This window comes from Tricharina praecox (genome assembly GCF_024521635.1).
Source record: "Tricharina praecox strain CBS 144465 chromosome Unknown BZA05scaffold_63, whole genome shotgun sequence".
Taxonomy (NCBI): Eukaryota; Fungi; Ascomycota; class Pezizomycetes; order Pezizales; family Pyronemataceae; genus Tricharina; species Tricharina praecox.
Window position 1 is genome coordinate 22658 of NW_026250465.1, and position 12742 is coordinate 35399.

At 54.9% G+C, this 12742-nt stretch overlaps 1 protein-coding gene across 1 annotated transcript; it reads left to right on the forward strand.

The window, feature by feature from the left end:
• Positions 1-621: 621 nt before the first annotated feature.
• Positions 622-6709, forward strand: BZA05DRAFT_243605 (putative AMP-binding enzyme). The gene is made up of 3 exons (XM_051479934.1): positions 622-4642; positions 4708-5518; positions 5574-6709. Exons 1-3 carry the CDS (start codon positions 703-705, stop codon positions 6334-6336), a joined length of 5514 nt encoding a protein of 1837 aa, XP_051334543.1. The 5' UTR covers positions 622-702; the 3' UTR covers positions 6337-6709.
• The last annotated feature ends 6033 nt before the right edge of the window (positions 6710-12742 follow it).

The following is a 12742-nucleotide window of genomic DNA, read 5'->3' on the forward strand; positions in this document are numbered from 1 at the left end:
AAAATTGAACTGGACTGCGCACAATGCATTTTCAAAAGAGGAGAACCCGCTTCCTTCGAAGAACGGACCAGGCAGGACAGGTAAAGCTGACCGGCTCAGCCGTTTCTGCATTCCGACTGTCTCTCTATCTGCTACTTCTCCCCTTCATCTCCTACACCCCCTCCTTATCCATAGAGCACCTACCGTAGTCAATCGTCCGGATATATCCCCATACCGTTCAACCTGCCCCCACTACCACTACATTCATCACCATCCTCACTACCAAAACTCCCCATGCCCTTTCAATTTGCCCTGCTTAGTTAATGCGCCTATTACGTACTCACAAGCGCACCAGAGGTATCCTCATAGAATAGGTCGATATACCGCCCCCTCTCGACCAAATCGACGTCATTCGTTGATCCGGAACCACCTTCAAATTGTTAGTTGATCTAGCATTCTAAAGTCCAATCCAATTTTCACATCCCCAAAAGACTTTCATTTACATCTGCCATTCTATATTTCGTATGTGCACCATACTGTGGTCGCTGAGATCGGACCAGTTGTTGGCCTCGCGTCCCTGCGCGTCCTTGTTTTGCTTTTGTTTCTATTTCCACATGGGCTGCTAACGAACTCCACGCCCTGCAGAAGCCCCTCGCGACGAAACCATCACAGACCTCGCCTTACACAACCACCGACCGCTCTTCCCTTCGCCCCCGATCCGTCATGGACAACCCAGAATTACAAGCGCACCTGGCCGCTCTCGATGCCGAACTCGATGAGGGCGATATTACGCAGAAAGGATACGAGAAACGCCGCACACTCTTGCTCTCGCAGTTCGGCGTCAACGTCGGCTCCGGCAGCATCACCTCCTCCAATCCATCGCATCACTCGTTGCAACAATGGCGATACAGCGACGGATCTTATCAAGGAATGGATTCGTCTTCGGTTGGTGGTGGGAGCCGGACATCTCTTGTGATGGGTGGAGCGCCGCAGCCGGACCGGAGTAGAGGCGGGGGAGAATATGAGTCGGCTCCGGCCGGCACGAGATCAAGTTACTTACAGAGCGCGGCACCACCGCACATGAGGAGCAGCTCGAATAGCAGTTCGAGGTTATCGCCGCATTCACCGCATCATACCCGCGACGATTCGATGACGTTGCCGACTCAAGGCACTCACATCCGGAACTACAGCTCTGCATCGTCCAATCCGTCGGTCCAACAACAGCAGAGCTATGCGTACACGCCGCCGCATAACCACATGCAACTACCACCACAGATCGAATATGAGCAGTACGATGAAGGTCAGACACCAATGCAAGACCAGCCGGGAATGTCGGATTCGAGGACGAATACACTATTTGACGCGGGGGGCTACTTCTCGGACTTTACTGCCCAGGTCTACGAGCCGGGGAAAGACCTAAACCAGAATCGACCTCTGGAGAATGACTACAACCAGCCTATGATGCACCGCTATCCGGAGAACGCCGGATTCTCCCCCACTGCTGCTGTTCCTCCGCCGATGCTCAACACCAACGATATGCCGCCGCCAAGCGCCATCAACACCTTGATGCCGCTAGAACCACGGGATGTGCCATTCGCGGTCGATGACCCCCACAACAGGAATATTCCAATGTCAAAATTCGACAATATAGCCACCGTACTGCGGCATCGGGCTCGATCAATACCGAAACAGCAAGCATATGTCATCCTGGATACCAAAGGCAAGGAAGTCGCCGCCATCTCCTGGGAGAAACTGGGATCACGCGCAGAAAAAGTGGCGCAAGTGATACGGGAGAAATCAGGCCTATATCGAGGGGACCGCGTGGCGTTGGTTTACCGTGATGTGGAACTCATAGATTTTGCTGTCGCGTTGCTTGGCTGTTTCATTGCTGGTGTGGTCGCTGTTCCTATCAATAACATGGAAGATTATCCCAAACTCAACTTCATCTTGACATCGACGCAGGCGCATCTAGCGCTCACCACGGACAGCAACCTGAAGGCATTCCAGCGCGAGCTAACGACTCTGAAGCTAGCCTGGCCAAGGGGCGTTGAGTGGTGGAAGACAAACGAGTTTGGCTCCTTTCACGCCAAGAAGGGCGAGGAAGTCCCGCCATTGCAGGTTCCAGATTTAGCCTACATAGAGTTCTGGCGGGCACCTACTGGCGACCTACGAGGTGTTGTACTGAGTCACAGGACGATAATGCACCAGATGGGAACGCTCAGCGCGATCATAAACACTGCGCCAAGCAACAGTCGAGACACATTTGACACGAGCCTCCGTGACAAGACTGGACGGCCAGTCGCAGGCGGGCCTGCCGGAGAGACGCTGGTTTCGTATCTCGACCCCCGACAGGGCATTGGACTGATCCACTCGGTCCTCATGACCGTATACGGCGGACAAACGACGGTGTGGTGCTCACAGGCCACCACAAGCGTGCCAGGTCTCTATGCCAACATCATCACTCGCTACAAGGCTACTCTGTGCTTGGGGGATTACCCGGCGCTGAAGCTCGTTGCCTACAACTACCAGACCGAACCGTTTGCGACCAGGAACTTTCAGAAGAAATATCCGGTGGATTTCTCGTCTATAAAGTTGATGATGATCGATGCTTTGGTGGTTGACTCGGAGTTCCACGAAATCTTGGCGGACCGATGGTTGAAGCCCCTTGGTAATCAGAGGGCACGAGACGCTGTGGCTCCTATGTTGTGTTTGCCGGAGCATGGAGGGATGGTCATTGCGATGCGCGATTGGGTTGGTGGCGAGGAGAGGATGGGATTTCCCCTTTCCAAGCCGCAGGAGGAGGAAGAGACGATTGAGCCTGAGAGTCCCGTCGACCCGAAAACAAGTATACTCGGGAATGGATACTCGTCGTTGCTATCCAATCCCAAAGTTCCTGGCACTAAAGAGAAGAAGCCTCCCGAGATCATGGAGGTTTTATTGGAGAGAGAAGCACTCAAAATGAATGACATCGTTGTCGTAGCGATGGGAGAAGAGGTTGAGAAGAGAGGAGAGGATGAGACCGCGCTTAGAGTGGGGGCATTTGGTTATCCTATACCGGATGCCACGCTTGCTATCGTGGACCCGGAAACCTCGCTCCTTTGCGCTCAGAACACGGTGGGCGAGATTTGGGTGGATTCTCCGTCACTTTCCGGTGGATTTTGGGCGGCGCCGAAGCAGACCGAGACTATCTTTCACGCGAGGCCATATCGCTTTGAGGAATACAACCCGCACCCCGTACCGGTGGAGCCGGAATTTCTGCGGACAGGGCTGTTGGGATGCGTTATTGAGGGGAAGATCTTCGTGCTCGGCCTCTATGAAGACCGACTACGGCAGCGAGTGGAGTGGGTGGATGGGGAGCAAGCCGAGCAGCGGGAAGAATACCGATACTTCTTCGTGCAGCATCTCGTCGTCACGCTCATGAAAAAGATGTCGAAACTCTACGATTGTTCGGCCTTTGACGTGTGCGTCAATGATGAACATCTTCCGATAATCCTATTAGAATCACACGCTGCATCGACTGCACCCACGGCCGCTGGTGGGGCAGCGAGACAATTGGATATTGCTCTTCTGGACTCGCTTTCGGAGCGATGCATGGAGGTACTCCTGACAGAACATCAACTCCGAGTATATTGTGTTATGATTACAGCACCCAGCAGTCTTCCGCGAGTCGTCAAGAATGGTCGCCGGGAGATCGGAAATATGCTCTGCCGAAAGGAGTTTGATAGCGGCACCCTGCCCTGTGTCCATGTCGAGTTCGGAGTCGAGCGGGCAGTCCGCAATCTGCCAGTCGGTATCGACCCGGTAGGAGGCATCTGGTCCTACCATTCCACCCGAGCACGGCAGGAGCTTCTGGCCAATCAGGAAAAACAATACTCGGGCGTGGATTACCGGGTGGTGGTTATTGACGACCGTACCTCAACGCCGCTCAGTAATTTCACATCGATAGTTGACCTTCTACAATGGCGGGTGTCCCGTCAAGCCGAGGAACTGTCTTACTGCACTATTGACGGGCGAGGCCGGGAAGGAAAAGGCATCACATGGAAGAAGCTAGATCTCAAGATCGCAGCAGTCGCAACCCAGCTGAAAAATAAATGTAGCCTGAGGGCAGGTGATCACGCGATCCTCATCTACACGCATTCGGAAGACTTCCTCTTTGCTCTTCACGCTTGCTTCTGTTTGGGCGTTATTGCGATTCCCCTTGCGCCATTGGACTCGAACCGACTCGCTGAAGATATTCCTGCATTCCTACACATGGTCGCGGACTTCAACGTCAAGTGTGTCCTGGTCAATACCGAGGTCGAAACACTCCTGAAGGGAAAGCCTTTGGCCATACATCTCAAGCAATCCGCGGGCGTGCTCAACGTCAAGGTTCCAATCGTCCATAACACGGCGAAAATACCAAAGAGCTCACAGGGCTGTCGCGACTTGGGGTACACAGTTAACCCGGCATGGATCCAACCGGGGAGCGTGGCGATGGTTTGGACGTACTGGACTCCAGACCAGCGGAGGATTAGTGTTGCCTTGGGACACGAGACCATCATGGGTATCTGCAAGGTCATGAAGGAGACTTGCCAGATGACCAGTATGAGGCCGGTTATTGCGTGTGTACGGAGTACATCTGGAATGGGATTCGTTATGAGTTGGTTGATGGGTATCTTCATTGGTGAGTTGGTACCTCGTCATTTACGGCGCTATGTGTCCATGTTCTGATCTTGTTTTGCCTGGCAGGTGCACCGACCTACTTGATTTCTCCCATCGACTTTGCCCAGAATCCAATGAGTGTATTCCTGACACTCTCGCGGTACAAGATCAAGGATACCTATGCTACGCGACAGATGTTGGAACACGCAATCAGCACTATGCCGGCAAAGGGATTCACTCTACATGAGTTGAGGAATCTGATGATTACATGCGAGGGACGTCCACGGCCGGATGTATTTCAAAAAGTCCGGATGCACTTCGCGGCAGCAGGTCTTGACAGAACGGCCATTAATACGGTCTACTCTCACGTCCTCAACCCGATGATTGCCACCCGGAGTTACATGAACATCGAACCAATTGAGCTGTGGCTTGATCCCAAAGCCCTGCGCCGTGGTCTCGTAATCCCCGTGGAACCTGATAGCATGCCAGGTACCCTTCTCGTCCAGGATTCCGGCATGGTCCCCGTCCAGACGCAAGTAGCCATCGTCAACCCCGAAACCCGCCGGCTCTGTCACACGGGCGAGTATGGCGAGATCTGGGTCGTGTCTGAGGCTTGTGTTCAGAGCTTCTACAACTCTAAGGATTCGATCGATATTGAGCGTTTCCAGGGGAAGATCGCTGATGGCGATATGACCCTTTACGTCCGCACTGGAGACCTTGGATTCCTACACACCGTTTCTAGGCCAATCGGACCGGGACAGACCTTGGTTGAGATGCAGATTCTGTTCGTCCTCGGTGGCATCGGTGATACGATCGAAGTCAACGGCTTGCAGCATTTCCCTATCGATATCGAGAGCAGTATTGAGCGGTGCCATCGGAATATCGTTCCCAGTGGGAGGTTTGTCGCCCTCTTGCCCCTCGTATCTTCACCCTAGCTAATCCGTCCTCTCCAGCGCCTGCTTTCAAGCCGGGGGACTCGTCGTCATCCTAGTAGAGGTCCACGTCAAGTCCTACCTCGCGTCGATGGTGCCTGTGATTGTCAACACCATCCTAGACCAACACCAACTTGTCGTCGACATCGTCGCCTTTGTCAGCAAGGGCGACTTCCCACGTTCTCGTCTCGGGGAGAAGCAGCGCGGAAAGATTCTCGCATCGTGGGTAACCCGAAAGATGCGAACAATCGCACAGTTTGGAATTAGAGACACCCACGGCAGCGGCGGCGGCATGGGCGGCTTCGGCCTCGGTGGTGCAGGCAGTAGACCCGCCAGCTTCCTCCACAGTCCGCACCCTCACCCTTCGTCAATGATTAGCGAGCCGATCATGGAAACACCCACTGTCGAGAGCAGCAGTGGCAGCACACCCACGCAATCCCTCGACTCCCAGCCGCCATCGTTGGACGCCGTCGAGCTCCCGGCAGGCACGACATGGCAGAGGATAGAGCTTCCGGCTATGAACTTTGAGGATGATCCTGATCTCATCACGCCCACACCACGCACTTATGCAGAACCACAGGAGTATTCCGAGGCCACGCCGGTTCTCCCGCCAAAGAACCCGAGGAGAATGAGTACCGCGCAGAAGAGCACTGTTAGTAGCGGTAGCAATGCCGAGTATCCTACCGAGGCCCTGCTACAGATGAAGCTGGACGAGGAGAGCAGGGAGGGACAGGGGGACAGGTTGCCGGGTGCGCATGGAGCGGGATGGGGGATGGCGATGTAGGAAGATTGGGATACCTAGATTTTCGTTTCTTTTCAGTTTTTTGTTTTGTTTTTGCGTGGGGCGGCGGATGATTGTTTGCAGGCGTAGGTATTCGTTACTTTTGTTGATTCCTTTTTTCTTTGAGTGGCAGTGGGTCTGGCATGTCCGAGTACCTTGAGTACCTTTCGATGATACATACATATGTTGGCGAAGCGGAGCGTGTTTGTTGGGGGGCATCATATGGTATCCGGAGAAGTTATTGCTTGCTGCAAGCAGTGGACAATAGGGGCGACGTGATTTCAAACATGTGATATCACTCCGCATTTGTCGCTCTGCCACTGTACTTTCGATCGTACATGGGTTGATTAAACAAAAAACAAATCATAGATTCGATGCACTATGTATCAGTCTATCACAGCACTCCCCCCTTCCCCTCCCCGCGTGCCCCCAACTTATCTGAAGCTGCAAGCCTGCAGGCCTGCAACACCCATACATAACACGGTTAACTATACCGAGGATCAAAGCTGCAACTTGAGTCTTGTGCGCGCGTGCACACTTAAAGTGCACTCTACTATATGTATGATGTGCCTTTATTTAAGTTAAAGATGTGCCTTGATGTGCCTTGATGTGCCTACCTACTCTAAAGTAGGTATCCCGACTCCGGAACGTCCCGACGGATCCCGATTCCCGACGGCCGAGATTATCCGTTCACCTGACAGGCTCACATCTCACACCTCACACCTCATATGTAGAGGTGACGGTAGGATAATCATGACGGGGGGCGGGGTGGTGGGAGGGGGGGAAAGGGCAACGGTCAATCGGTTGGGATTGCGGTGGATAGATGGGGTGGGTGAGGGTGGGGGGATGAGAGGTGTGCATGGAGTACACATGCCCTCCTCCTTCAGCCAGGTACATACATACAAAACCCAATCCAGCGCTCGTGATACCGTACCTCTGTACTTTATTCACATCTCACGAGCCACCAGTACTCGAAACGGGGGTGCATACGAGTACATACTGTACCAGCTTGGTGGCTACATAGGTAGGTATTCCGCGCCGCCACCGATGACCGTTCTAGGCTCTACATAGCTCTACATAGGCACGAGTGTGCTGAGTGCTGAGTTCCGAGTGCTGAGCTACATGCCGTGCTCCGATATACATTGATGATTGGGCATGTATATCTGTATATCTGTATATATCTGTGTGTATATATAGGTGTATATCGTGACTTAGGTACATATGATGGCCATCAGACACAGACACCTATCGGCGCTGGCAGTCCGTACATACTTACCGTACATACGAGTGCTCACTGCTTACTGCTTACCCGTGTACGGTATGTATTGTGTCGTGACTTATATACGGCTGCAACATGAGACACCGCGCGGCCTATCACGGCCCGCGCGGTGTGCGGTGTGCTCGCACGCTTTCCTGCTGACGACGACGCCGTCACGCCGTCACGCCGGACGTGCTATACATACACCATACCGTATATACGCTATATGTACAATGCGGTGTCTCTTCTCTTCCCCCATTCCCCCCGCACGCACGCCCAGACGAAGCCACGGTAAATGATGAATCCACACGACATGCTGCTGCTACTGATGCCGCCGGAATTCCAATTCCCGAATGGCTGGCCGCCACATCTCGTTCCGGACCGGAGTAGTGGTTTTGGTGATGCCCCCCATGCCAGGTCCCCCTCCCCACGCCGGAGGGTGGATTGCTTCCGGTAATAGATTGACGAACTCGTGGAGAGGACGTTGAATGCTGTGCTGTGCTGTGTTGTGCTGTGCTGTTACCTGTATACGCAATTAAGTACTTACCTATGTACGAGCGCTCTATCCGTAAATGCCCATTGCCCATTGCCATTGCGACTGTGAACTGTGAACTGTGGTTTCCGGGTCCGCATGTATGGACGGGTGTATCGTGATGTGCCGTGATGTGCTGTGCCTTGATGTGCTGTGCCATGATGTGCTGTGAAATAGACGGTCCCCCCCCACGGGCCCGCCGAGAAGCTGGTTCGATTCCGATTTGCCGTTTTGCGGTGTACATAGGTGATGGATTGAGACCTGGGGTATTCGAGTACATGCCGGTACATGCCGGTACATGCTGGTACATGCTGGTACATACACGGAGGGCGTGACAGGCCATGATCGAGAAACTAGCTCCAGCTCCAGGGGGGAGAACGACAGAATGGATAAGGTAGAACAAGTGGTGTAGTTTACAACCCTCATCCATCAGTGTTCGTGTCCGTGTCCGTGTCCGTGTCCGTGTCCGTGTCCGTGTCCGTGTCCGTGTCCTTGGTGTTGAGTTTGCACGCAAACTCTCAACCGTCACCCGTCACTTGTGTGCCTGTGTCCGGACTCCGAAAGTCAACCACGGTATCCTATTGGATAGTCCAGTCCAGTCCAGTCCAGTCCAGTCCAGTCCAGTCCAGTCCGGCAGCGGCAGCGCGGAAACCACCACCACGACCACCTGATCGGCGATCGCCCCGCAGGCCCGCGGCCGGTCGGTCGGAAAACGTTCCGCACGTGATTTGCTGGCCGTTTTCGTGTGTCTGGTACTCTATCTGCTCTACGGTACCGTATCTGGGGCTATCTGTGTGTGGGTGGGGGGGCGGGGAGAGGCGGACGGGACACGCGGTGGGGGCCAGCAGGTAGTTGGGGTCGATGGGCCCGCCACGGGGGATGCATGCCGTCGCGAGCTGGCCATCACGCCAACAGTAGCAGCAGCAGCAGCAGAGCGCTGTCAGACAGACAGATAGCCAGACCAGATCGCGGCGTAGCGTCGTTTAGTAGAGCAGATTCGACTGGAGTCCGGGAGAGTAAGAGGTAACTGCCGTACACGTATGTATGGAGAGCCAGCGCTCCTCGCACTCCATCACCCTGCCCCCGCGATGTCACTCTATTCCGCTGCCAGCATCGATCGAGCAAGTATGTAGAGTACCGTATCTACCGTACCTATCACATCCAACCGCCTTTTTTGTGCTGTCCGTCCAACCATCCGTCCAACCGTCCGCCTGTCTGTCTGTAGTCCGTCCGTCTGTCGTGTCCGTCGGGTGTTGGAGCCGAATCTGTGCTGCATAAGGGGATCGGCCATTAGGAATTGTTCCCTCCCCATGCCACCCCACCCCTCACGAGTGCACGCCCATCATGGTTCCATCCGGATCCCTCCCATCCATCCATCCATCCTGGGACGGTGGGACGGACCACGGTGGGGCCCCAATGTTTTTTTTAGCGACCCGCAACGCACCGCAACGCAACGCACCAGCCGGGACGGGGCTAAAAAAACTAGTCCCGATCGGAAATGGCGACGATTATGTACGGCAACAACAACGACAACAACTCGTCTCGTCTTCTCCCACAACTTCACGAACCCCTCTCAGCTGTTGGCGTGTTTTTTTCTTCTTCATTTTGTATTCTTATCTTTATATTCCTCCCCCGGGATCTGAACTGGTCCCGCGGAGGTCGATGGCCTGAAGCGTCAACACACACACAAAAAAAAAAGGAGAAGAAACGTACGTATATACGGAGGATAGGAAGTATGTAGGCAACGGAAGGCACCGTGGAGGGGGAGTATGTACCGGTACCAGTATGTACTCTACAGGGCTGCCGAGCCGCAGAAGGTGCCGCATGGGAATGTTTCACGGAGGTCCGGTGTTTCTATCATCTGGCACTCTAGAATACCTATTCTGCGCTATGTGGTGATGGAAGCACCACTATCTACCCAGGTTTATACTCCAGTACTAGCGGTGGGGATTGCGGATTGCAGATTGCGGACTGTGAACTGCGGGCTCCCCTTCCAGCCCGCTCGTCTCTGCTCTGCCCCCTCAACAATACCGTATGTAGTGCTCATACCACCGTCCACTGTATATCACTCGCCAGAGTAAGTACCTTGATGGTCCTGGACGAGCAGTAAAAGGATTGGGGCTGTCCCCCGTGAACTCCCAATGTGTATGTACGTAGGCGTATCAACCCGGGCGCGAAGCACTGGAAGCCTATGTACCGTATTCTACACGGCACCGCAGTCCGCGGTAATTATCCCATGCGGAACCGCAACCCTGTGAGGTGAGAGCCGAAGAATCCGTCTTTCCCGCGGAGCTTACTGCGGGAGTTGCCGTAGAGTACATACACCACAGTAGTCCGCGAGCACGGTGATCACTGGTGACATCTTTTTTGGGGGACGAGCTATTATTTAGGTACCTGTTCCGGCCGGTCGAGGGAAGTGCCGTATGTACCTACCCACATACCCAGGTTCGAGCCGGTAAATCGCGCTCCTGACTCCAGGCTCCACAGCTCCACAGCTCCAGCACCGGCCGGCCGAGCGGGGCTGAGTCGCTGACAAGGGAGGGAGCCGAAACCCGGTCACCACGGTTCGCATTCTCGGGCCTTACAGGTTACCAGTAACCACGCCAGCGGATAGACCTGTGCGATGCGGCGTTGTTGAACGCCGATCGTCAAGCCAGGGTCTCTTCGCCGTCGGCACGTAGGGTATGCCCATGCCAGCATCCACATCCACATCCACAGCCGTTTCCTGTAATTGCAGAATTCGCCGGCGGCGGCGGCGGCGGCGGGGCTGTTGCGGATACCTCGTCGCTGAGCATACCGTAGCTAGCCCCCCTCCCCTCTCCCCCCCCCAACGGCCCAACAGGCAGATCCGTGGAGCTGAAATTTTCCACGTTCAACCGTTTTTCCTAGTCCCACCCAAACGCCCCCCTCCCTCCTCCCAGATCCCCCATCCGAGTCATTCGCACGGGCACCACCCCGCTGTCCGAGTCATTTGCTCGTTCACTCGCTCGTCTCACGCGCGTGCGTGGCACGGTACCGGCACTAGCGCTCTACACGCGCATCCAGCTTCTCCTCGGGATGGGGCGTCGCCCGCGAAACTGGCTCTGGGGCTGGGACTGGCACTGGGCGAGGTGGGTGAGACAGCGCTCGCTCGCCGCTGTGATGCAGTGATATTTTCCTGGCGTAGGCACATACGGTAGGTTGGTAGAGTGGCATACTTGGGAGCCTCGGCGCCGTCGCCGGCGCCGGCTTCTCAGTCACCACCGCCCACCGCCCGCCAGCCCGTGAAAAAAAAAGAAGAAAGAAAGCACAGAAGCAGCGACCATATCTGTCTATCTGCCTACCTACTCTGAGTACCTATTAACCAGGTAAGAGCCTAGCGGCCCCACGGACGATAGGCCCGCGTTTCGCATCGGGGACTTCCCGGAGACTTCGTGGTGGTGGTGGTGGTGGACCGGTGGTCCGTGTGCGACTTTTTGGTCTCGCAGCTTGTTCCCGTGCTCGGGTTTTTTTTTGGGGGGGGGGGGGTTTTTGGTGGGTTGGTGGGTTGGTGGGTTGGTGGGTTGGTGGGTTGGTGGGTTTTGAGGCTTAGAGTTGTCACTGGTGCTGGTGCTGGTGCTGCTGTTGGCGCTGGGTCGGAATCGTCGCCGGCGAGCCGAAGACCGCTAGTGAGGGGCCGCTTGGCATTGATATTTGCCGACTAGACGAGACGAGACGAGGAGACCTGGAGACGGAGGGCGCGGGTTCCGGCTTTTCTTTGCTTTTCTTTCTTTCTGGGCCTGGACCTGGGGTTTCACGGCGCCGACGCCGACAACGGTGTTCACTTCTCGACGCAGGACCTTGTCTGGACTCTGCGGGCGTTGATGCCTGTCGGGCCGCAGTCCTTACGAATTCGATGTCGGTGTCCGGGCTCTCTCCGCGGTGTACATACAGTACTTGGGTAGGCGGTTGAATCTAGGTTCTCCGGGTTCTCCAGGTTCTCCAGGCTTCAGGCAAAACCCCGAGCCAGAACTTCAACCTGTACATACCGTACATACATCACATCGGTAAGCAATTACAAAGGGCACCCGGGAGCTACATACATTCACCCACATACCCACATACCCACATCATACATACACACAACAAGGCCCAGAAAAACCCAAGATCTGCAACGACGTCAGGCAACATGCAGGACTTTTTAGCTTAACTAGCTTCCCATAACCTTAAATGCGGACGGACGGGCCTGGGGTTCTCCCCGCGCCTCGTCTCGCCTCGCTCTTGGAAGCGATCATGATGGATGGGAGTCGGCGGATTTTGGGGGCTGAGTGGAATGGTTGGGAATTGGGACTGGTCAGTTGGGCTCCGTGGAAATACCATTTGCTACATGTTTATACTGTGTATACCGTGTACCGAATAAGTACCTGCCACACAGGACAGAGTACCGATTCCCGCGGCCCGGCCTCGACCATACTTTTATCCGGAAGGCAAACCCCAAAAAGTCTAGATCTGCTGTCTCCAGAATCTTACCGAAACCCCAGGTCTAGGCTTCAGGTTCATGGTGCAGGCTACATACGTTGGGGGAAATTCTGTACTCTATGTAACCAGGGAATACACACATGGGGAAAACGGTTGAATGCTCATCTGCCATGAACCCTCCC

Coding starts and splice junctions, on each gene's coding strand:
- BZA05DRAFT_243605 (XM_051479934.1), top strand. CDS start 703: ATGGACAACCCAGAATTACAAGCGCACCTGGCCGCTCTCGATGCCGAA. Junction 4,643..4,707: donor GTTGATGGGTATCTTCATTG/GTGAGTTGGTAC, acceptor TTTGCCTGGCAG/GTGCACCGACCTACTTGATT. Junction 5,519..5,573: donor AATATCGTTCCCAGTGGGAG/GTTTGTCGCCCT, acceptor CGTCCTCTCCAG/CGCCTGCTTTCAAGCCGGGG.